The sequence below is a fragment of the Pelodiscus sinensis genome, chromosome 28, assembly GCF_049634645.1.
Source record: "Pelodiscus sinensis isolate JC-2024 chromosome 28, ASM4963464v1, whole genome shotgun sequence".
Classification (NCBI taxonomy): domain Eukaryota; kingdom Metazoa; phylum Chordata; order Testudines; family Trionychidae; genus Pelodiscus; species Pelodiscus sinensis.
Genome location: NC_134738.1, coordinates 3,967,425 through 3,991,671, shown reverse-complemented (window position 1 = coordinate 3,991,671; position 24,247 = coordinate 3,967,425). Strand labels below are relative to the sequence as shown.

The 24,247-nt window shown below is 59.8% G+C and overlaps 1 protein-coding gene across 1 annotated transcript in view; it reads left to right on the top strand.

The window, feature by feature from the left end:
• LOC102455247 (glycerol-3-phosphate acyltransferase 2, mitochondrial) overlaps window positions 1–24,247 on the top strand; it is a 97,002-nt gene that overhangs the window by 55,095 nt on the left and 17,660 nt on the right. Inside the window, 8 exon segments of the mRNA XM_075910672.1 lie at window positions 5,905–6,039; window positions 6,573–6,686; window positions 7,056–7,129; window positions 9,710–9,820; window positions 13,755–13,886; window positions 21,570–21,669; window positions 22,763–22,899; window positions 23,365–23,464. Coding sequence (XP_075766787.1) covers window positions 5,905–6,039; window positions 6,573–6,686; window positions 7,056–7,129; window positions 9,710–9,820; window positions 13,755–13,886; window positions 21,570–21,669; window positions 22,763–22,899; window positions 23,365–23,464 — 903 coding nt within the window.

Sequence of the window (24,247 nt, the reverse complement as noted above, 5' to 3'; positions counted from 1 at the left end):
CCTTAGTGCTTGTTTAATGATTTCTTGTGGGCAGCCATGCTGCTGTGCCCCCGACAAGGAGCGTTTCACTGGTAATCTAGCCTTAGATGCCCTTAAGGGACGGCTTTATGGCCAGAAAGAAGGTTTTCCTGCTTCTAGTCTTCACTAGCCAGTTACAGGCAGTCCCCGGGTTACGTACAAGATAGGGACTGTAGGTTTGTTCTTAAGTAGAATTTGTATGTAAGTCGGAACTGGTACATATTGTAGGGGAAACTAGCCAAACATTTCTCCAGAGCTCAGTTTTATTCTCCCACACCTCACTTCCCTCAGTCCTTTATTCTCAAGCTGAGGTGTCTGCTGAGAAAAGAGGCTTCGCGTCTCCTGGTCTGCTGGGGGGAAGCAGCTAGTGCGGGGTTGCCTCACCCCATTTATAAGTAGGGATCCAATGTAAGTCGGATCCATGTAACCCGGGGACTGCCTGTATTTGCCAAAGCCGTTCTTGATAGAGCACGCTAGCCTGCTGCAAGAGCACTTAGGACCCAGACCTGTAAAATTCCAAGATCCAAATGGCCAGGTCATGACCCTGTCCAGCTGGATAGTGCTTGGCTATTGGCGCCTCTCTGCAGGGCTATCTTGAGATTTAGGGGGTCCTATGCAATCCTATTAAACTAGCGTCCCTATACCTGATGTGGCAGCCGAGGGTGTGTAATATTTTAGAGCTGTGATTTTATAATCCTCAGCAACGCACTAATGAAATAGTTTTAAAGCAACTTTTAAAATAAAATCCTCTTGAGTAACACAGAACGTTCAGGAACGGACAGGATAGACCTGGGGTCGGCTAATGCCTGTGAAATGGTTTTATTGCCACTTGAATGGCTCGTTCACCGGTTCGATGTCAAGGTCTGGCAGGGTTTGTCACTTTTCAGTTACCCAGATCCTCTCCAGAGGAAGTGAAGCCACAGAAAGGAGATAGGAATTGAGGGGGGGTGGGCTTTAAGACCCAGCGGTACCCCAAATTTTCAGGTGCCCCAGGCAGCTGCACATTCTGAATATGGATAAGGACGGCCCTGCTTCTCTAGCTTGCCAAATTATACAGGCAGTCCCCGGGTTACATGGATCCGACTTACATCGGATCCCTACTTACAAATGGGGTGAGGCAACCCCGCACTAGCTGCGCCCCTCCAGCAGACCAGGGAGACGTGAAGCTAGCGCCCCCCCCCCCAGCAGACCAGGGAGACGCGAAGCTAGCCCCCCCCCCCCCCCCGCCCCAGCAGACCAGGGAGACGCGAAGCTAGCACCCCCCCCAGCAGACCAGGGAGACGCAGAGCGGCTTTTTTCAGCAGACACCTCAGCTTGAGAATAAAGGACTGAGGGAAGTGAGGTGTGGGAGAATAAAACTGAGCTCTGGAGAAATGTTTGGCTAGAGTTTCCCCTACAATATGTACCAGTTCCGACTTACATACAAATTCAACTTAAGAACAAACCTACAGTCCCGATCTTGTACGTAACCCGGGGACTGCCTGTATTGGCTAAAAGCGTAGCCAATTGTTTTGAATACATTTCTGGTTCGGTATTAAAAGCCTGCTAGAGACCAAATACCCAAACACATGCACATGTCTTGTCTGAAGATAAAACAGTACAGTACAAGAAGCAGACGTACCCTCTGTCTGAGAAGCAGTTCTTATCCTGCAGCGTGTTGCCTGACGCAGGTGTGTTTCCAGGATACGTACTTAAACTAGCTGCATTTAGAGTATGGTTTTGCAAATTGTATCACTAAAATCCAACCCACTGCATTTTAACAGCTCCTTAACTTGTGGGTTTAGTCGGTATTTTTCTCCTCTTCATTTTCAATGCAACATTCCGAATCAGTTGTTTGCGTAGGGACCCGTACTAAGATGTTGAACAAATGTATCTCGACTTCGACAAATTTCATGTTTGCAAGATCCAAAACTGACTTCAGCTTTGGAAAATGCTCCGGGATGCTTAGCAGAAGCGAGTAAGAGAAAGCATAATGCCGTGCAGGTATAAAGTTTTGTGCTACCTTTTGTCTGTGATGTGCAGTACATATTCATGCGATGTGCAGTACATACACCAGTACCTAGTGGCTAACAGATTAGAAAAAAAACCCTTCTCTTGTTCGGTTGCTGGCGTCCTGTCCAAACGCTGCATTGACAGTCCCATGAATCCCTTGATAGAGCTGTGAGTGAGATGCAGGATTGCAGCAGGCAGAGTTTTATCGACGTTCGGGGGATTGTCAGAGATGCTCCAGCTGGGATCGCAAGGGGTGAGTTAGTTGCAGCCATCGCTGGGTGAAAAGTTATAGCTGGGCAGGAGGTCGGGGTGGAACAGATGATTGCAAAGGTCCTTCTAGCCTTGAAATCTGATGGTCTTTGGTGGAGATGGGACTTGACTTAGCGGGATTTGGGGCATTGCCTTGGCCCTGGTACTGTTTGGTGCCACTTATGTGGCGGAGTGTGGAATCATGTTGCTGTGATTGGGTCTCCTGGCATAGTTGCTTTTCGGGAGAGCCCTGAGAAATGCTGCCTAAACGTGTAAATATGGAGAGTTCGAGCTATGGAGTCTCTCATATTCAGAGCGACAGATTTTGCAGAAACAGCAATGGGGGAGGCAAGCGGGAGGAACTGAAATCTTTGGCTTCTAGGGCAAGGTCAGCCGTGGGGTGGCCCAGTTGGAATCCTTTCCCCTAGACTGACTTCTACGCACTAACCTGGCCCCTTCGAGATGCTCTGGGAAGATTCAGTACAGATTGAACCTCTCTGGTCCAGCCACATCTGTGATCCGGGGCCAGAGATCCCTGGCAGCAGAGATTGGCAAGAGCGGAGCCAGTTCAGCAGGCTGGCAGCCTAGTGGGCTGGGGGCAGCGGAGCCTAGTAGCTAGAGCCAGGAGTGGAGCCCCCGCTGGCAGCCTCGAGGGTCAAGGGCAGCGGAGCCTCATGGTCAGGGCCAAGAGTGGAGCTCGGAGGCAGTGGAGCCCGGCGGCCAGGGCTGGCAGTGGGGACGATGGCCAGGAGGGGAGTCCAGCTGGGAGGTTGGTGGCCCCCCGGGAGAGCCTGGAGGCCGGACCTCCCCTGGTCCAGCAAACTCCCTTGTTTGGGACCGGTCAGGTCCTGCGGGGGCCGGACCAGGGAGGTCCCACCTGTAGTGGGATTACGGCCCCACTCAGCAGCGCAGCGGCACTGTGTGTCAGTCCTGCCTCCTTGCTCCCCGAGGGTTCCTCCGGGGGGGTGTTTGTACGCAAATCCCGCCTGGCAATCTGTGGACTCCGCGGAGTGGATGCGCAGGGAGAGCATCGTGTGAGTCGTGTGGCAGGCATGCAGCGAGCTCTGCGAGAGGAAAAATGGTCCCACGAGAAGGGCCCTGGCTTGGGACCAGATCTGGGTTTGTGTCCAGCTCCGCCACAGACTTCCTGTGTAACTCTGGGCAAGCTACCTAGCCTCTCTGGCCCTGCCAGGAACCTGCCCTGCCTCACAGGAGCGGGGGAGGGCCAGCATGTCGGAGCCGCGTACCTCCCTAAGATAGATGGGCACTAGGGGTGCAAAATCCCCTTGAACTGGTGTAATGTTTAACCAGCGAACTGATTAAAAGGGGGCAGCTGGGAAGGCCATTCTGGGCTGGAGTGTCCCTGCCTCCTGCTGCCGCGGCCAAGCTGGCGCGCCCCCCAACCCCGCCATGGACAGAGGCTGCTCTGGCTGGGCTGGAGTGCCCCCCGCTTGCTGTGGGCAGGGAGCTGCTTCAACCCCCGCTGGTTAACTGGAACCGGTTAGCCTCGCCTGTTAAGGATGTGGCTTACCAGTTAACTGGTTAACCAGTCACATCCCTAATGGGCACTGAGCCGGGGGGCAGGGGGGGGATTGCCTGGCTCTGTGTGCGTGGGGGGTGCCTGGCTCTGTGTGCCTGGGGGGTGCCTGGCTCTGTGTGCCTGGCTCTGTGCGCCTGGGGGGTGCCTGGCTCTGTGCGCCTGGGGGGTGCCTGGCTCTGTGCGCCTGGGGGGTGCCTGGCTCTGTGCGCCTGGGGGGTGCCTGGCTCTGTGCGCCTGGGGGGTGCCTGGCTCTGTGCGCCTGGCTCTGTGCCAGGCTCTGTGCGCCTGGGGGGTGCCTGGCTCTGTGCGCCTGGGGGGTGCCTGGCTCTGTGCGCCTGGGGGGTGCCTGGCTCTGTGCCAGGCTCTGTGCGCCTGGGGGGTGCCTGGCTCTGTGCCAGGCTCTGTGTGCCTGGGGGGTGCCTGGCTCTGTGCCAGGCTCTGTGCGCCTGGGGGGTGTGGGAGCGCCAGGCAGGAGGGATGGGAAGGGAGAAAGCGAAGGGCAGTGTCTGTGAGGCTGTGAAGTCGTGGTCCCAGGGGGGAGGTCTGCTTGCCACACATAAGAGGTAGGAAAAGATCCTTAGAGGGGAGCCTTGTGTCTGACTCTGTTATACGCATGGGGAGCTATTGCACATGAACCAACAAGCTGACTGTTTACATAAGCAAAGCAGAAGGAGAAACTGAGGCACAGGGCAGGGAGTGACTTACCCAAGGCAGCACCGTGAGGCAGTGGCAGAGCTGGGGATAGAGCGCAGGACTCTCTCCAGCTTGCTGGGCCGCCCTCTCTCTGCCCTTCCCTTGCATCCCCTGGGTGGCTTTGGTTGGTCCCGCTGAGCCCTGGGCGCCGGTTCTTGGCCTCTGCCCTCCAGGTGCCGCCGCCGTACCTGGTGGATATTGGCGTCTCCGGGGGAGAGCGAGGAGGGCGTGGGTGGGGGAAGCCAGTTGTAGGGATATTGGAGCTGCACTGCAAAGAGAATAACTCTTCTCCCGAGGGCTTCGGGCGCGCTGGCTGCCGGGGGTTTTCCGCTCTGCGCGGTCGCCGAGCTGCAGAACAATTGATTTCTCAGCCGAGGGGTTAGCCCGTTGGGAAGGGAGTTTTCCTCACACTGGGGAGCTGCAGCCCAGGCCTGGCTAAGACCATCTCCTGGGCAGAGGGCCCGAGCACACAGCCAGCAAACAGTGCGTGTGCGTGTGCCCGTGTGTGTGTGTGTGCATGCGTGTGCGTGTGCCTGTGAGTGTGTGTGTGCATGCGTGTGCCCGTGTGTGTGTGTGCGCGTGCATGCGCCCATGTGTGTGTGTGTGCGTGCATGCGTGTACGTGTGCCCGTGAGTGTGTGTGCGTGTGTCCGTGTCCTGCCACGCACGCTCGCTCAAGGCCATTGTTGGGGTCCCTCGCCCAATCCCCCTCCTCACCACAAAGCCTCCACCCCCACCTGCCTGGCCTCGGCGCCCCCTTGGCCCGGGCGCGGTTTGCCTCTCTCTGAATCATTAGGCCGGGGGTGGGGAACCTTTTTTGGGTCGGGGGCCGCTGACCCCCAGAAAAATCAGTCGGGAGCCGCAGACAAGTGAGAAGCAAAAAAGAAAAACCACCCGCTCCCCAAGGGGCCCGGCCGAGGGGAGGAAAGACCCCCCCCCCGCTTTCCCCTCACACACGGAGCCCGGGGGGGCCCAGGCTAGTAGATTTTGTGAGCTCCAGCCCTGCGGGGGGGGGGGGCTGCAGCGTCAACGCAGGAACCCCAATGTTGGGGGGAGCCCCAGGGGCAGGATCTAGGCCCCCCAGGCCTTAGGTTCCCCACCCCCGCGCTAGGCCACAGGATTCAGCCAGGCCATTTCCGGGAGAGCAGAACGTCGGCTCCAGGCGATCTCTGCCCGCCTGAGCAGCGGCCGGTGGCGCCGTCGAGTGTCCGAGAGCCCCACCGTTAAGACGGCCTTTCTCCCGCCCGCGCGCGCCAGGGCCGTGCCGTCCCCCTCCCGGGAGCGTGAGGCGCAGCCCAGCCGTCCTTGCTCTGGGGCGGTCGGTGTCCGGGGTGGTGCCCGAACCGCTGGGCAGCGCTTCCTCTTTCCGGGGGCCGCCGCCTCGCTCACGCCCGCTCGGCTGTGTCTTTGCAGCTCCCCTCTCCCCGGGCGGGCGGCCGATCCCCCGAGCCGGCCTGTGCTTGGAGATCCGGCCGAGCCATGGCGCTGACCCAGCGGGACTCGGCCACCCGCATCCTGCGAGCGGAGGAGCAGCGGCACCAGAGACACGTGCGTGATCCGTGGGAGAGAGCGCGGCGGCAGCGGGTTCACCTTCCCGGGGGGAGGTGGGGGATTTAGGACTCTCTGTGCCCCCATTGCCAGATGAGGCGGGGAGCAGGGATCTGTTCAGATAAGCCGGGGCGGAAGCTGGAAAAGCCTGAGTCTTGAGTGAGACCAGGGAAGAAATTACCCCAGGCCGGGCCATTTCCACCCGCCGTCCCCAGCGGGAGTTGGGGGACGCCCCTGCCGGCTGCCGTGGACCCTGGTCTGCAGACCACAAGGCTTTGTGCCTGGGCACAGCGCCAGCCTGGCCACCGCGCCTGCCCAGAGCACACGCTCCTGAATGCCGCTCTGCGGGGGGGGGCTACAATCTCCCCTTGGGGGTAGCGAGGTGACTCCCCCAAGGCCGCGCCGCTCACAGTTAGGCGGCAGTGGAGGCCGGGCCAAAGTGATTTAGGAACCTGCCTCCTGGCCCGGCGATGGGCCGCCAGCGTTCCTTTCCGGTGCCGGGATCCACGAGCCTTGTCTCCTCTCGCCCCCAGATGAAGACCTGGTCCTTGGGCTTTGGGGTGAAGCTGGAGATTGTCACCCCTTTTCTGGGCAAGTACCGCCCGTTCGTGGGGCGCTGCTGTCAGACCTGCACCCCCAAGAGCTGGGTAAGGCCGGCAGGTGGTTGGAGGGTTCTGCTCCCATCGGATCTCACTGCTGGATTGGGGCCAGGCGAGCAGATGGGTGGGGGGCGGTCGTGAATCGGGCCCCCCCTGCACTGGCCAGGCTGTGCTTGTGCCACCGTTACACAGAACCCGCCGGTGGCTGGGTCTTCCCAGCTGCTGCCTTTCCCCAGCCCCGAAGCCGATGGGCTTTCATTCTGGCCTCTGGGCAGCCCTGGCGCTGCAGGACAAGAGGGGAGACAGGGCCGCGGGGTGATCCCTGGCAGAGGAATGAATTCCTGGGGGAGAAGGGGCTGGCTGGGCACGGGGAGTCAGGGCGTTTCTGCTAACGGCTGCGCCTCTGTCTGCTTCCAGCATTCCTCCTTCCACAGGCACCTGCCCGCCCTGGGCTTTCACAGCGCCATCCAGGTGACGGAGGAAAACACCAGGTGACTGGCGGGGGACGGGGGAGAGTGTTGGATGGGGCGGGGGATGGAGGTTTAGGAGGGGGAGGACACACACTTGGCACTTTGTTTCCATGTGTCTCTGAGGCTGGATTTGGGGGTGTGAGCCCCACCCAGGCAGCCAGGCCTCCTGCGTCCCACCCCCAGGTCTGCACGGACCCCGCATAAGAGCTAGAGCCAGGGGATTCTCTCTGTGATTGGAGACGAGACTAATAGTCATTTCCCGACTCCACTGGAGATTTGGGAGGCTTCAGAAGTTGGCCTCACTTGTTAATGAGGCTAATACCGAATCGCTTTCAGGCTTGTTCGGAAAGCCTTGTGAAAGCTGCCGCCCGGACCGGCGAAGTGTTATTAACAGCGGGGAGGAGAGAATTTGATTCATTCCCGTCCCCGCGCCTACGCACACAACCCAGTGTAATGCACCAGCCGCAGCAAAAGGGGAATAGAGATTCAAGCGAGTTGTCAGTCGTTACCAAGAGGTGTAGCTCCCCACCCTGGCGTGGAAGGCCGCATTCAGAGACAGAGTTTTCACTCTGATCGCTTCCCTGGGATGGGCGCAGGGAAGTGCTTGCAAAGCGTTTTGTGTGGGCCCGCCCATGCCATTTCTAGCCCTGGCAGTTTGGGTGACAATGGATGTTAAAAGCGACGTGGTTCTGTTTCTTTGCCCGGCACGCCCATGTGCTTCAGTAGTGACGTCCGCCCAGCTCCTCCGCTGATGGCATTGGAAAAAGTTCCGAAAAGGGCAACAAAAATGGAAGGGCTGCTGTGTGAGGAGAGGTTAATAAAACTGGGACTTTTCAGCTTAGAAAAGAGAAGACTAAGGGGAGATATGATAGAGGTCTCTAAACTCATGACTGGTGTGGATAAAGTAAATAAGGAAAAGAGATTTACTTGTTCCAATACACAAGAACTAGGGGTCGCCAAGTGAAACTAATAGGTAGCAGGTTTAAAACAAACAAAAGGAAGGTTTTCTTCACACAACGCACAGTCAACCTGCGGAACTCCTTGCCAGAGGATGTTGTGAAGGCCAGGACTTTAACAGGGTTCAAAAAGCTAGATAAATTCATGGAGGTTAGGTCCATCGATAGCTATTAGCTAGGATGGATGGTGTCCCTAGCTTCTGCCGGGAGCTGGAAATGGGCGACGGGGAGGGATTACTGGATGAGTCCCTGTTCTGTTTGCTCCCTCTGGGGCATCTGGCATTGGCCACTGTTGGCAGACAGGACACTGGGGTAGATGGACCCAGTCTGACCCAGTAGGGCCGTTCAATCATTGGCTTCAGGGGAGGTCTGCTGGAGTCACCCTGATTTATCCCGGCTAATGGTTTGTCCCGTGACGTTTCATTCTCCATGTGCCGGGTGTTGGAGAACGGCCTGGTTTTGAGCGGTGCTGGGCCGCTGCAGCTCCTGTCCATTTGTGGGATTCCCGGTGGTTCCGCGCTCTTCAGGTCCCTGCCTTTCCTGTGGCTCGAAACCTGGGCCCCTGGGATTTCACGAGTTTCACGTGCTAACGTCTTGCTGAAGCCCTTCAGTCTCGTAGCCTTCCCTGAAAACAGCTGGCAGAAACCCTTCGTAGCCGGGCATCTCCCTGTTGCCTGCCCAGGGCCGAACAGAACAGGGAATCATCCAGTGATCCCTTCCCTGTCGCCCATTCCCAGCTTCCAGCTGCTGCGCCTCAGTTTCCAAATCTGTACAATGGGATGATGGTGCTGGGTAAAGTGCCATGAGCTCTAAGGAGGAAAAGAGCAAGGGGGAAGCGAAGTGAAGCAGGAACATCCTGGGTGTTCTCCATGCCGAGACGGACGCTCCGAAGCCTCCGTGATTGAGTGACAGATCCCGAAATCAATAGGGTTTTTAGCTCTTTTCAGCATGGGAGCATCACTTCCCGACACCGCCCACGTCTGTCCCCGCGCGCTTCGCTTCCCCCTTGCTCTTTTCCTCCTTAGAGCTCATGGCACTTTACCCAGCACCATCATCCCATTGTACAGATTTGGAAACTGAGGCGCAGCAGCTGGAAGCTGGGAATGGGCGACAGGGAAGGGATCACTGGATGATTCCCTGTTCTGTTCGGCCCTGGGCAGGCAGCAGGGCAGGGAGCAGGTGATCAGAAGTGTCTTTGGGGACCCCTCGATTTTTGGGTTAGGCTCATTCCAGCACACGGTAACCTGCATCAGTCAGTCCCAAAAGGGAGGGTGTCACGAAGAAGGGTCGGGCTTGTTAAAAAAATGAAACTGTGACTGAGGGGACATGACCTAAAGCATTGGAGTCAAAGGAAAGGTTCCCAGTGGGAACCGACTGAGCCCCACGGGGAGCAGCATTTCCTAATGGGTAGAGGAGAGACCTTGGACACAGGAGACATTTCTCAGCTCTGCCTCTGGGTGGTCACACATCCCCTTTCCGTGCCTCAGTTTCCCCCTGGGGATAATGCTACTGACCTCCTTTGTAAAGTGCTTTGACACCTACACATGGAGTGTGCTGTGGGCTGATTAGCACCTGGATGACAGGATGCATGTAATTTATCGTGTGTTGTTGGGTCCCATAATTACCTAGCTGAGTCTCTCTGTAGGTATAGGGGCTGGCTGGTAAGAAGACTCTGTTACTTCCTTGCGATCCTCGATTGGAAAGTTCATTCCGACACCCCCACAGACCTCCAGGAGAGAATCTTCTGCAGCGAAAGGTATTATTTCTCGTGTGCGAGCACCGGAGGTTATTTGCCCTTTGGGCTGGCACGGAAGGTTTTCTCTCCTCCCCTCCTTTCTCAGCTAGTCCGCGTAGTATACAGCCCCGCGGTGCTTAGATCCTGAATCTGGCTCTGTGGTGTTCTGATGCAGCAGAGGCCAGCTGATGTAGGGCTGCGACAGTGGGAGAATTTGACCCAAACCTCTGCTGTAAATCCGGCCCCCGTGGCCTGTTCTCGAGACTGCATGTCCTTGTCGCCAAACTGAGAGTGGAATCCAGTGACATGGGGCTATAAACCTCAGGGCCAGGAGGGCATCCGAGTAAGGCCTCCTGGGTTCTCTTCCCTTCCCAGCAACTTCCGCCCTCTCCGGCAGGAAGCCAGGGCTGTGCTCGCTATTAGGTGGGGCTGGTTTAAACGTTTTTGAGCCAAAATTTTTTGATGGAAAGTTGATTTTTCAAATAAATTAAATTTGGGGGGGGGGGGGGAGGCGTTAAATTGGAGTTTGCAAAATTTCAAATATTTTGCTTCCGAAATGCTGCTGTGGTGCCTCATGGGAGTTGTAGTTCAGTTACCTCATGCTCCTGTCCTCCATGGGACAGGTGCTCTAGCTGGACTTCAGCTCCCATGAAGCACCATGGCAATGCGATGTCCCCCCTCCAATCATCAGGTAGGGTCTCTGATGCTTCATGGGAGATGTAGTCCAACCAGGGGACCAGGCCTCTAGAAGGGAATAAGAGTGAGGCACCTGAACTACAAGTCCCAGGCCCTCTGGCAGCGTTTCCAACCCGTCATGTTTCAGATTTTGATTTTTACGTCTGAAACGCAAAATATTCTACGTCTAGACCTGTTAGAAGCGCTAGCGATGTGAGTTCCCCACTCACCGGCTCCGTCTGCCCCGGCCGTTTGTGGGAGCTCGTCAGTCCTCTCTTGACCACTACAGCTTGGACCTCCCTGGTCCGGCACCCTCAGGGCCTGAACCAGGGAGTTTGACGGATTAGGGGAGGTCAGTGCTCACCTGCTGGCTGCCCTGCCGCTGGCCTGGCTGGGGCTCCCCACCCTGCGGCCTGCCTGGAGCCATCAGAGTCCCCCAGGGTTCCTGGCTGGGGCCATCGAAACTCTGCCGGCCTACTGCCACAGGGGTTCCCCAGCCAGGGCTGCCTGCCACCCTGACCCTGCTGCCACCAGGGATTCCCCAGGGTTCCCTGGCCGGGGACCCCTGCCACCCACAGCCCCTGCGTTCTCCCAGCTGGTTCCCGCTCCCGCCTCTGGGGCTCTTGGGTCCAGCAACATCTGGACCTGCCGGACCACGGATGTTGCCGGACCAGCGTGTCCCAGATTTGGGAGGTTCAGCCTGTAGTGGGAGTGCTGGTGTAGAGGGGGCACCTGCTACCTGTGTCCCGCTCCGAGCATCTCTGCCCAACACGGTGGTTCAGAGTTAATGGCTCTTCTGCCCTAATGCCCTCGCCAGATCTAGGCCTGGCAGCGTTTGTATTTGGTCGAGTTACATTTTCCCAGTGAAGGGATTTATGAGGCCAGGCTGGTGGTTTGGGAAGGCAATGCCTCCCCCCGCCTCCCATACCAGCCACCCCCGCATTCCCAGCCTGGCCCCGCCCACAACACCTGCGGGAGGTGTACTGGGGGCTACCGTTGCTGCCCCCAGTGCTTGCCCTGCTTGTGCTCCAGGGACATGCTGCTCCACCTCCTCGTGGGGGCGGGGCCTGGGCAGAAGGGGCGGGGCCTGGGCAGAAGGGGCGGGGCTTGGGATTTGCCTCCCCTCCCCCCCGCTCTACCTTCGCCCACTGTCCATGAACGGGAGTGTCCGATCGCAGTAACTCTACTGACATACCTTGGAAAGCCAGAAGAGTCCCTTGTGAGCATGTCATCTGACCTCCTCTTTAATACGGGCCTGAGGACTTCCCGAATGAATTTCAGTGATGCCGTATCTTTTAGAAGAACAGGTATTGATATGGAAATGGCCAGCGACCGAGAATCCACCGCCACCCTGGATGCATTGTTCCGCTCGCTAATAACCCTCGCTGGTAAACACGTAGGCTTCTTTCTAGCCTGAACATGTGTCGCTTCTCCGCCCGACCCCTGGTCCTCGCTGGCTTTGTCCGTGAGGCTGAAGAGTCTTTTATCAAACCAATGCTGGGAAATCTCCCTGTGTAGGCCTTGCCCTGTGCCTCAACTCCCACACGTACAAGAGAGAATGAATGGGCCAGCGCCTCTGCTGGTGTAACAGTGCATCTGGGCTGCTTGACGCCTGCTCGGTTTCTGGCCCAGTGTCTGTGACGTGTTTCCTGAGCCCCTGATGACAGGCCCTGGTGCAGGGGCCAGGGGAGACAGCGCTATTGCTAAGGAATGTTTTCACAAAGGGCCCTGCTGTCCCACTCGCCTCTGCATTTATTTAGCACCTCTCTGGCATTTTCCCCCACGCCCACCCTGGTAAATTACCGGCTGGCGTTTGCCTGTGGCGTTAGGCTGAGAGGTTAGATCACTCAAGCGAGGTGCGGAAGTGGAGCTGGTGGGAGCCGGGACTTTGGGAAAGGCTCCGTCTGATTATTGTTTTCGGCCCCGAGCTCAGAGCCGGAGGCCCGCCGTGACGAGTGTACTCAGCATCATCTGGAATAGGATCAGTCAGTAGAGTCCTGCACGGAGACAAACCTGCATCCGTATCAGCGAAAAAGAGCCGCGGGGACCTGCCTTGATGTCCGTGGATGCGGACACCTGAGAGAGCAGCAGATTTGCAGGGCCCCATGGGTCAGGGATGATGTCACCTCATGGGCCTCGCTGAAATCCAGGCCCCGACGTGCTAGGTGCTGTACAAACTCAGCGGAAAGTTGACAGTCTAAGTGTAAGACAAGAGACAACGGGATGGAGACGGACGGGGAGTACGAGGAAACAGAGACGTCCGGGTCAGCATGGCGGGGCTGTGGCATGATCGTTGTCACGTTTTGCTGCACCAAGCCCCTTTTTTAAGGATTGTGCTGCTTGCAGGGTCTGGTGCTAAGCCGTGCGGCCGTAATAGCACACAGGGAACCGCCTCCCCCCCCAGTAGCTGCATCCCTCCCACCCCAGGTGCTGGACGGGGAGCCCTGGATGGAAATGGCGGTGAGGAAGGAAAATGATTGCGAGTGTTTCCTAGTGGCAGCCTGCTCGGGCACCTGTCAGGTGCAAGCCAGCTGTGGGCAGCACCCTTGGCTTGTCCTTGGCCTTCTCCCTGCCCCAGCCTGCTCCAATCGAGCCCCCACCAGCTGGCAGTGGGACCAAGCCTTCGGCTCAGGCCTTTGCGGATGAGACAGGAAGGAAATGTGAGACGGGAGGAAGGAGCCAGGCTGACCCCGGAGCCCCGGCGTGGTCTGGGTCCCCATCCGGTCTGCAGTACGCCCCCGAAGGGCCGGACGATCCCGTGGGCTTCACCTGCCCTTCGGCCGGCCGTGGAGTGCAGCCGGGCGTCGGGGGAAGCCCAGAGCCGCAGGGGTCGGACGGGCCGGTGGGGCGCTCAGTGGGAGTGACACGCTGGGGGGCTGGAGAGGCAGAACGTAGCTGGCGGCAGCTGGGAACGGCCGGCGTGAGTGGCCCTGTTCTTGGAGAGCGTGACGGGAGCTGGATAGGAAAGGCCGATTCCCGGGGCAATACATCGCCCCCCCACCCCCCAGTCTGGGCCCTTTGCTTTGCCCCCAGGAAACGCGGCAGCTTGCCTGCTCGCTGGGTTCCCCCGGGCCACCCGCTCCCACCCTGCTCAGGCTGCAGGAGAGGCCCCGTCTGGACAGCATCGAGCGCCTGTCACCGGCTTGGCGGCGGCCCTCCATGAGCCAGAGTCAGGTGTTGCGGTGTGGACGAGAGCTGCTGGACTGCACGACGTGCTCTGGGCTGCGGGCTCCTTCCTGGGGCCTTGCTCACGGGCCCTCTGCTCTCCCTTTCTCCCCAGGGTGCAGGACGTCCTGTCTCGGCGGGCGCGAGGGGACGGCTCCGTCCGCAGCCGGTCCCCGGCACAGTGGAGGAGGGAAGTGCTGAGCATCCTGGGCCAGATCCAGGCTCCTCTCTCCCGTTTCCTGCTGAGGTATGTCCCCCTCTGCGGCTGCAGGGGTCTGTGGGTGGGGCTGCAGCAGCAGGGCTGGGACTAGAGCCCCTTGGCCGCAGGTTCGAATCCAGCCTGGGCTGCTGCGGGTTGTGCAGAGCTGGGAGGCGGCTTGTGAGCACTGGGGCTTGTGACAGGTTGGATCACGGCGGCTCCCAGGGGCAACGCAGATGCTGGAAGGGCTCAGCGATAAGAGCTTGACAGCGTCTAGGAATCCAAGGGTCAAAAGGGGCCAAGCCCCGCTCAACCTGTCATGCTCCATGTCAACGTCTTATGCAGAGAGAGCTCATCGGGTTCATTCTTAATCAATGAAAGAGAGAGACGCACAGCTGTGGATCCCCCACGCGCCCCCCCAAGAACTATTATTTACACTGGGCTTGATAATAAACAGAATGTTTTAGTAATACTAGAGGGTTTACCCGGCATTGCTCCGATCCTTTGGGAGGGGTGTGTGCGCGGGGGAGGGGGGCCAGGTTGTGAGGGGAGCAGGCCAGGGTCAGGCCAGGTTGTGAGGGGAGCAGGAGTCAGGGCAGGGGGTTGGGAGGTGGGGGGGACTCAGGATAGGGGGTTGGGAAGTTGGGGCGGCTTGGGGTGCGGGGTGGGGAGTGCCAGAGACAGGGCAGGAGGCTGTGTGGGGGGGTGGGTGTATGTGGGGGGGGGTTGCCACCAAGCTGCCTGGGGGGTGACTCCCCGGGGCTGGCTGGGACAGCGGGTACAGTGGCTGCAAAGCCCCAGCCACTCTGTTCCTGGTGCAGCGCCCCCCTGTGGTCAGTCGACAGCAAAATTCAACAGTCAGATTCCAGGTACATCCCAGTGTGCTGGCGCAGCCGGACCCTCCCCTTGCTTTAAGATATGCAGCTCCCTCATCCGACCCAATTTGGTCCTTGCTCTTTAGGAGGAGTTCTTGGACGGACGGACAGACAGACGCACAGACTCTCTCGATACACGGTAGATAAAAAGTAGGATTTAAGCCATTGCAAGTGAAAACAGGGAGATCAAAGAAAGTTCGTAAGCCAAAATGCACAAAACCAGCTAAGCCTAATGCACTGGGAGGCTGTGACACGTCTATTTCTCACCCCTCTGCTTGCTCTGGAGAAATTCCTCCAAGTCAGCGCGGATCTTTTCTCTGGCTTGGGTCCAACAGCTCCTCGTGTATTCTCCTGGGGTCGGGAGGCAGTTTTCTAAAGCCAGCTGAAGATGACTTGATGGCATCCCATTCCTTAAATAGAATTTCTGCAGGGCGGGAATATTTTGTTTAACCCGCCCCCTCCCCATGGAAAAATACCAGATTCAAGATGGATCCCAGCACTAGGTGGCTTGGTCACATGTCTTTGTAGGATCAACCACAGTTTGGGCTCACAGGAAAAACCAAACCATTTACAGATCGTTGTCTTGAGCGCCGGGCCATTAAGCCCGTGATGTACCACTAGCAGGTCTCACTGTAAATTCTAGATCAGGGAGCAGGTTTGTACTTCAGATTTCTAGCTTCACATTCAAGAAGGATACGTGCACACGAATAGATTACACTCCTTCAGGGGATCGGGCTCTTGAATGAGAAGTTGCTTGACCTATTTTGCATAAAGCCTATTTGCATGATGCATATTCATGTTCAAAACCATATTTCCCTGCAAAAGGAGGTGACGTGTCACTGGTCTGGTCTCACTTGGAGCTAAAACATTCCCTGCAGGGGCCGAAGGCTCTGACAGACCCGACCCCCCGGGCTGAATTCCCCTGTCAGCTGTGGCACAGTGAAGGGTCTGATGGAAGCTTGCCCGTGCCACGTGGATAACAGGAGGGTGTCTGTTTCCAGGCCTGGGAGGCAGCATGGCCTAGTAGATAGGGCGCAGGACTGACAGTGGCTTTGAGTTCTAATCTCAGCTCTGTCATGTGCTTGCTGTGCGTAACCTTGGGTCCGCAAGACTCTCGTGCCTCAGTTTACCCTTGTTTGGGACAGATAGAAGAGGGAGTGCGTGAGACAGCCCTCGCGGGGCGAAGCGCCGCTCAGATCTAGGGCTGCGAAGTGACGAGTCTGGCACCCTTCTGCAGCACGAAAGGAACACGCCCTGCAGAAAGCCAGGCGAGGCTGCGAGGCTCCGGCGGCTTGCCTGCAGAGACGCGGCGGGGGCGTGGGCGGGGAGGGGGTGATGGCAAATCAGGTCCCTTCCAGGAGCCTCTCGCTGTGCGTTTGCAGGGTGGGGGATGGTTTCCCTTGGTTTCCGGTGGTGTTTGCCGGGGGCCCGGGCTGGCCGAGTGGAATCTCGCTGGTGCAGCGGGTTTGGGGCTGGGTGGTGGCTCAGGGATTTAAAACGCCGCCCCGCTGTGCATGAGCCTCTTGCGGGGGGGCCGGGCCGGTGGAGGACGCTTGTGGGGTGTGGGGGGAGCTAGTGAGGGAGAGGCGCCCAGGGCTGGGCTGGCAGGACGCTGTGGGGGGGGATCACTCTTGGCCACTTCTCGGCTGGAGAGGTTTGTCCCCCGTGCCGGACGGGGAGGCAGCCGGGCAGGTAACCCACGGGGGCCGGTCAGGGCAGGCTAATCTCCCCCTTCCAGCGTGACCTCGGATGCATGGCGCGCGGGGCGTCAGGCTGGTGGGCTCAGGGTCCTGCCGTCCCAGCACCTACGGCGTATTGGGAGCGGGTCTGCGGCCACCTTTGCTGCGGCATGGGGCTGAGGGGAACCGGCAGAGCTGGCAAGCCAGGAGGGGCGACCAGGTGGGGACGGAGGGGGACGGGTGGAGCTGGCGGGGGAGGGGAGCCAGGAGGGGCGACCGGGTGGGGACGGGTGGAGCTGGCGGGGGAGGGGAGCCAGGAGGGGCGACCAGGTGGGGACGAAGGGGGACGGGTGGAGCTGGCGGGGGAGGGGAGCCAGGAGGGGCGACCGGGTGGGGACGGGTGGAGCTGGCGGGGGAGGGGAACCAGGAGGGGGGGACCAGGTGGGGACGGGTGGAGCTGGCGGGGGAGGGGAACCAGGGGGGGGGACCAGGTGGGGACGGAGGGGGACGGGTGGAGCTGGCGGGGGAGGGGAACCAGGAGGGGGGGGACCAGGTGGAGACGGAGGGGGACGGGTGGAGCTGGCGGGGGAGGGGAACCAGGAGGGGGGGGACCAGGTGGGGACGGAGGGGGACGGGTGGAGCTGGCGGGGGAGGGGAACCAGGGGGGGCGGACCAGGTGGGGACGGAGGGGGACGGGTGGAGCTGGCGGGGGAGGGGAACCAGGAGGGGCGACCAGGTGGGGACGGAGGGGGACGGGTGGAGCTGGCGGGGGAGGGGAACCAGGAGGGGCGACCGGGTGGGGATGGAGGGGGACGGGTGGAGCTGGCGGGGGAGGGGAGCCAGGAGGGGCGACCAGGTGGAGACGGAGGGGGACGGGTGGAGCTGGCGGGGGAGGGGAACCAGGAGGGGCGACCAGGTGGGGACGGAGGGGGACGGGTGGAGCTGGCGGGGGAGGGGAACCAGGAGGGGTGACCGGGTGGGGATGGAGGGGGACGGGTGGAGCTGGCAGGGGAGGGGAGCCAGGAGGGGTGACCAGGTGGAGACGGAGGGGGACGGGTGGAGCTGGCGGGGGAGGGGAACCAGGAGGGGCGACCGGGTGGGGATGGAGGGGGACGGGTGGAGCTGGCGGGGGAGGGGAGCCAGGAGGGGTGACCGGGTGGAGACGGAGGGGGACGGGTGGAGCTGGCGGGGGAGGGGAGCCAAGAGGGGCGACCGGGTGGGGACGGAGGGGGACGGGTGGAGCTGGCGGGGGAGGGGAACCAGGAGGGGCGACCGGGTGGGGACGGAGGGGGACGGGTGGAGCTGGCGGGGGAGGGGAGCCAGGAGGGGCGACCGGGTGGGGACGGAGGGGGACGGGTGGAGCTGGCGGGGGAGGGGAGCCAGGAGGGGCGACCGGGTGGGGACGGAGGGGGACGGGTGGAGCTGGCGGGGCAGGAGGGGCTGTGGCGTAGAACCGAGAGGCATTAGCAGGATTGCAGGCGGCTGTGGGTCTGCCGGAGGGCCTTGGGCTGAGCTGTGGGGGGACGCGGGTCGGCCCCTCCATGCGCTCTCCTGGTCCGGAGCCAGCTATGGCATCCCCTCTGCACGGGCGCGACGCGCTACCGCGGGGAGTGAGCGGCACAGACTGCGCCGCAGAGAACAGGTGAAGGTTTTGTTTTGTTTTTTGATTGTTGAGAAATTGGCAGATAAAGTTTCCATTGAGGCCTAATTGCTTCTCTGATTGAGCTGTAATAAAAGAACCTTTCCGAACAGTCTGAGTATGTGAAGTGGGGAAATTGCCCTAGGGAGAAAAGCATTCAGAGACTTCTGGTAAACATCACGCAGGAGCTCGGGGGTGTGGATGGGGGAGATGGCTCCTGGCTTTGCACACTGGGGTTATTGTATTTTTATTGCTTTTTTTTTTCCTAATCACGCAGGGGCGTTAATTTTTCTGTTGCAAACAGAGCTCCTGTTTATTCATTTACTTGGTGGGAGTTTAACGGCGTGGGTTGAGCATTGAAATGTGGTTATGGTGCCTGGTTCACATGGGGCTTTGCACCTGCCGGTCTCAAAGCGCTTCACGAAGGTGGGTCAGTGCCCCTCGTCCTGCTGTGCAGATGGGGAAACTGAGGCACGGAGGGGTGGGACCTGACTTGTCCCCCGCTCACTCAACAGGCCGGGGGCTGAGTGAGGACTTGGGCCCAGGTGGTGGGAGACCCAGTTTAGAGCTCTAACCACTAGGCCACACCACATTTGAATTCCAGCTTTGAATGAAATCTCGCGCTCGGTGTGGATTTTTCGCACCCCACGCTCACACAGTTGAGCCGACTTAATTTCCTCACGTAGGTCGGGCCTGAGACTCACCAGGTCTGCATTTGAGTCTCTGCTCTGTCACTGAGTGGCTTGGGCAAGTCATTTTTCCTCTCCTGCCTCCATCCCCCCTCTGGAAAATGGAGAGAGGGAGACAGTGAGTGCTGCAAACTGCAGATAAGTCTCCCCCTTCCCCGGGAACAAGCCCCACAAGAATAAGAAAAGCCGGGGGGGGGGGGGGGAGGGGGCTGTCTTTTTGGCTTCTCAGCCTCCAGGTTGTGCTGGGGCCCTGTTTTCATCCTTTTCTCCTCTACTCTGAGGGCTGGAAACACTCGCCCAGCCCGTCAAAGCAGCGGCCGCTCCCGTGACTCCGGAAGCCGGGGCTTTCCGAGTCTGCAGGGAGGCGGAAGAGCTAACGAAGCTCCAGGACCTCGTTGGCCCAAGCGCCAATGGGGATAAAGTGACCTGAGGAAATGTCGGCGGGAAGTGGGCGGAAGGCTCCGGGGCTGGGGCCTGAGAGGAGCGGCAAGGGGGGTGCTGGGTGGGACGGAGTCGCCCCCTGCCGTGTACTGCGTGGAATGGCCGTGCTGGCGCCGGCGGGCGTGAGGTTTGCTAAAACGCGCAGCCTTGTGTAGAATGAGTCTGGCGGTTCTCAGCCCAGTCCCCGGGGGCAAACGGCAGGGAGGGGGGAGTGAATTCCCGGCTCGGTGGGGGACGCAGCAGCCTGCTGTGAGGGAAGACGGGGAGCTGAAATCCCGACAGCGGCCGCTGCCCCCCTGTGTGAGCCCTGGCATCGTGCCAAAGTCCCCGTGGCCCCACAGGCGCCTCGCGCCAGCTCCCTGCTTGGCGCAGCCTCCCCCCCCCCCCCCGCTCTGGTCAGCTGTGAGGGGCGTGTGCTCTGCAGGCCACGAGCCCGGAGGGGAGGGGCTTTGTGCATTGCCCCTGCCCAGTCTCGCAGCTCCCATTGGCTGGACACTGGCCAATAGGAACTGTCTGGGTGGGGCTTGTGGCACAGGCAGCACATGACGTGTGGTGCACAGAGAGCACATGGCCTCCACAGCCAGTCGCGTTGAGCAGTGTGGGGGGAGGGCAGGCAGGGAGCCTGCTGGGCTGCTGGCTGGGAGCTGCCTAGGTAAGCGCCTCCTGGCCAGAGCCTGCACTTGGAACCCCCACCCCCTCCTTGCCCCCAACCCTCTGCTCCCTCTCTGTACCCTGCCCCAGTTACAAACCCCTCCTAGATCGTGCACCCCCTCCTGACACCTCTTCCAGGTCAGAATCCTCTCCTGCACCACCCTGACCCCAATCCCCTGCCCCAGATCACAACCCTCTCCTTCACCCTAACTCCCTCCCAGACCCACACCCCCTCCTGTGCCCCAATACCCGAGCTCCCTCCTTTGGGATGCTCCCAACCCAGACCCCGAGTCCCTGCCATTAATATCATAGAAAAGTGCGGCCCTTGATCACACATCAAATTCTTGGAGTTGCCCCTCACCAAAAATGATTGCCCACCCCGGCTCAGAGACTGGACACTCTCCATGCGGCACGCTCTGCCATGGGAAACGTACACGGTCGTGAGGGCTCAGGTTGCATTGTCCCCCGCGAAGAGGTCGAGGAGGGAGAGGCGGCGTTAATTGCATGCGGCTGAGTGGTGTTGGGGGGAGGTCGCAGTGGTTCAGCAACAAACTAAGTGATTGGGCAACAAAATGGCAAGTGAAATGTAGTGTTGATAAATGTAAAGTAACGCACATTGGAAAAAACAATCCCAACTCACATACAACATGCTGGGGACTGATTTAGCTACAACTACTCAAGAGCGATCTTGGGGTCATTGTGGACAGTTCTCTGAAAACATCCCCTCCGTGGGCAGCGGCCGTCAGAAAAGCAAACAGAATGTCAGGAGCCATTACAAAAGGGATTGAGAATAAGACAGAAAATATCTTATTGCTTCTCTAGAAAACCATGGGACGCCCACGTCTTGAATCCTGCGTACAGATGTAGGTGCCTCATCTCAAAAAAGATGGATTGGCATTGGAAAAGGTTCAGAAAAGGGCAACAAACATGTTGAGGGGTTTGGAACGGGTCCCATATGAAGAGAGATTAAAAAGACTTGGAGTTTTCAGCTTAGAGAAGAGGAAACTAAGGGGGGATATGAGAGAGGTCTATAAAATCGTGACTGGTGTGGAAAAAGGGAATAAGGAAAGGTTATTCACTTATTCCCGCAATGTAAGAACTAGGGGTCACCAAATGAAATGAACAGGTGGCAGGTTTAAAACAAAAGGAGGTTTTTCTTCACTCAGCGCACAGCCAACTTGTGGAACTCCTTGCCAGAGGATGTGCTGAAGACTAGGACTTTAATAGGATTCAAAAAAGAGCTAGATGGAGGTTAGGTCCATCAATGACTATGAGCCAGGATGGATAGGAATGGTGTCCCTAGTCTCTGTTTCTCTGGAGGTGGGTGATGGCAGGGCTCACGTGAGGATTACCTGTTGTTTTCCCTCCCTTTGGGGCACCTGGCATTGGCCCCTGTCGGCAGACAGGACACTGGGCTGGACGGGCCTTTGGTTTGACCCAGGCTGGCTGTTCTTATGGTTGCGGCCGCAGGATGCTGGGGGGGGGGGGTATTGGACCCTAGACAGGCCGATGGGCGTGCCAGCCCGGTGTGGCACCCTGAGCTTGGAAGAAGCTTGGAAGGTCTCTACCCCTGAGTGGGGACATGGCGAGAGCGGAGGAGGAAAGAGGGGGACCCAGCCCTCCAGGGCACCCATTCTTCCCAGGTTACCGTGGCCAGGTTACTGCGGCTCCCCCAGCCCGGGTGCGGTGCAGCTTGTTTCACACTCGGCTTGCTCTGGTTTTCCCATTCACCTCCGGGGTTTCTTTCCCTCCCCCAGGCTCTGCAGCTGGGCTCTGCTCAGGCTCCTGAATCGCATGTTTCTCAACCTGCTGCTCCACGGAGGGCAGCTGCAGATGGTGCGCCGGGCAGCCCAGACGGTAAGACGCCGTGGAGGGTGACGTGGGGGGTGAGACGGCTCTGCCAAGAGTCCCATTCCTCGTGTTACCTGCCTGAGGCACTTGGTCACCCATAATGCCTTTATGTTCCTGGAGCGTGGGGGACAGGGCAGGGCTGATATCCTTGGTACAGGTGGGAAACTGAGGCACAGAGTGGCTAAAAGACATGCCCAGGGTTGCAACAGAGAGACACTAGCAGAGGAGGGACTGGAATGTGGTTTGTGGCCAGCACCCTTCATCCAGAGGGGCCCATGGCGCTGGGGGGAGGCAGTCCAGGCAGGAGCTTGGCGGTGCCCCTCGGCGGGCTGGGAGGGCGGCTACCTTGGGAAGCGGCCGATCGGGTTCTTTGGGGTCTCAGGCTCCCTCGTGCTGATCCACCCAGCAGCTGTGCAGGCTGCTGTCTAGGGCGTGGGGCTTGTCCCCGTGGTGACGGCCTCGTGTTGTATTTAAGGGGCTGAACGGGCGCTCAGAGAGGGTGGCAGAGTCCCCCCTTGCCTGCCAAGGGCTGTGAGTCGCCTGACACCCCCAGGTCTGCGTGGGGCACGGTGCCAAGCGTACACCGGGGTGTGCAGTGTGTTGCCTGGGGGGGTCCCCTTGTGTGCAGGGCTCACCTGGCATCCCTGGGGCTGTGGGCACGTCCGCACTGTCGTGGATGAGGGCTCTGATGCCGGCTGCAGCCCTGATCCCCCTCCTGTCCGCACCCGCCAGCCCGCTCCCGGCAGCTGGAGGCGTTGGCCGACCGACAGGGTCTCCCCTAGCTCTTTGCTAAAGCCTCTCCTCTGTGGATCTGAGTGAGCCAGTCGTCCCAATGGGGAAACTGAGGCACGGCCCAGGGAAGTGACGTGCCAAAGGTCACCCAACAAGCTAGAGGCAGAGCTGGGACAGGAACCCACGTCGGCACAGTCCCGGTTACTCGGCCCCAGGAGCAGCCACAGCTGGCCGGGGGCTCAGAGAACCTGGGAACGCTACTCACGTTCATGCGCTGGCGGCCAGGAGGCGGGCGCCCCGGCGAGTGCGGCAGCCCGGACTCGTGCAGGCGGCAGCGCGATGCACACGCCTCGTCCTTCTCCCCCAGCCCGACGTCCCGCTGATTTTCCTCTCGACTCACAAGTCCCCACTGGATCGGCTGCTGCTCCCCTTCCTCCTGTTCTCCCAGGGCCTGGGGATGCCCCGCGTGGCCTCGGAATACCAGGCCTGCACCGCGAGCCTCAGGTAAGGCTGTGAGCGGGGCTTTCGCCTGTGTCGCCCCGGTCAGCGGGTGACGCCGTTCTCTCTCCTCCTCACCTGCTGTCACTTCGTTCTTCGGCCTGTCAGCCCCTCGCCGGCTGTAGCCTTCGAACCAGCCATCCCTGTCAGCTGAGCGCCTGGGCAGCCGCTCGGGAGGTTCAGGTGCCGCCTAGCTGATGAGCAGCACACCCAAAGCTAGGCGTGTGTTCCCTGGGTGGTGCACATCCGCACACACCTCCGCGCACGGCACAAATTTATTCTTCACATGGATGGAAAATCCTCCCGTGGCTGGAAAAGATTCGCGGGAACGTTGTGTCGAACCCTTCTCCCTCTGGGAATGGGGGGCAAGGGGCTGGGAGGGGGAGAGCTGGCTGTCCTGCCTCCTGAGGCCCAGGCAGGGTTGGGGAGGCAATGGTTTGTCGGAAGCATCCGTGTCTGGTTTGCCTCCAGGGCCCTGCTGAGCCGGCTGGGAGGGGTTTTCCTACCTCCCGGAGTGGAGCACGCGCCGGACAGCGAGGGGGGTGCGCTCTCCAGGGCCGTCCTCGCCTCGGTAAGTGCGGGGGTGCGTGTGTGTGTGTGTGTTGGAGGTTTGTGTAGCTAGCTGTGAGCCGAGGGGCGGTGTTGAGACCCTGCTGTGGTCCTGCATGGGGGGCATGTAGTGCAAGCCTTAGCCAGTTACTTAGGGCTCCTAAAGCACTTGGGTAAGGATTTCATTACTGACTAGGAGACTTAGACACCTGTGAGCTGGAGCTCAGTGTATGGCCGAGCCCTTGCAGAAAGGGGAGGGGGAGTTCCTTGCCGGAGGGGTGCCTGCAGCAGGGAACCGGGACCCCTGAAATCAAAGTTGGGGTCAGAGCGCTCTGTGCCGATTGACCCTTCCCACGGATGGCGCAGGCCCGGGGGCCAGGAACCCCCCAGCTTTCATCCTCGTTCGTTTGTTAAGCACCGTCCGTGCACTTAGCTTCATTCCACCACTGACTTGCTGAGGGGCCCGGGCCGAGCTGCTGCCCTGCCTCGGTTTCCCCACCTGCTCGATGGGAAGGATGCAGCCGTCATGAGGGTGCCCAGAACGATCCTCCAGGGCGGCTGTTTGTGGGCTCGTCCAGGAGTCCTGCTCCCGCGTGAGAAATCAGAGCGAGGCCCAGAATAGCCGGCAGCCCCAGGGGTGGGGCCCGTAGCGGGACTGGGAGACCCAAGTTCAAGCCTCTAAGCTGCATCGGGTGGGGCAGGGATTTGAACCTGCCACACTCGTACCCTGGGCTGGTGGCTTTTCCGCAAGACGCCGCCTGAAGTTCTCGCTTGGGTCCAGTGTGGGCCGGGGCTCAACTCGGGG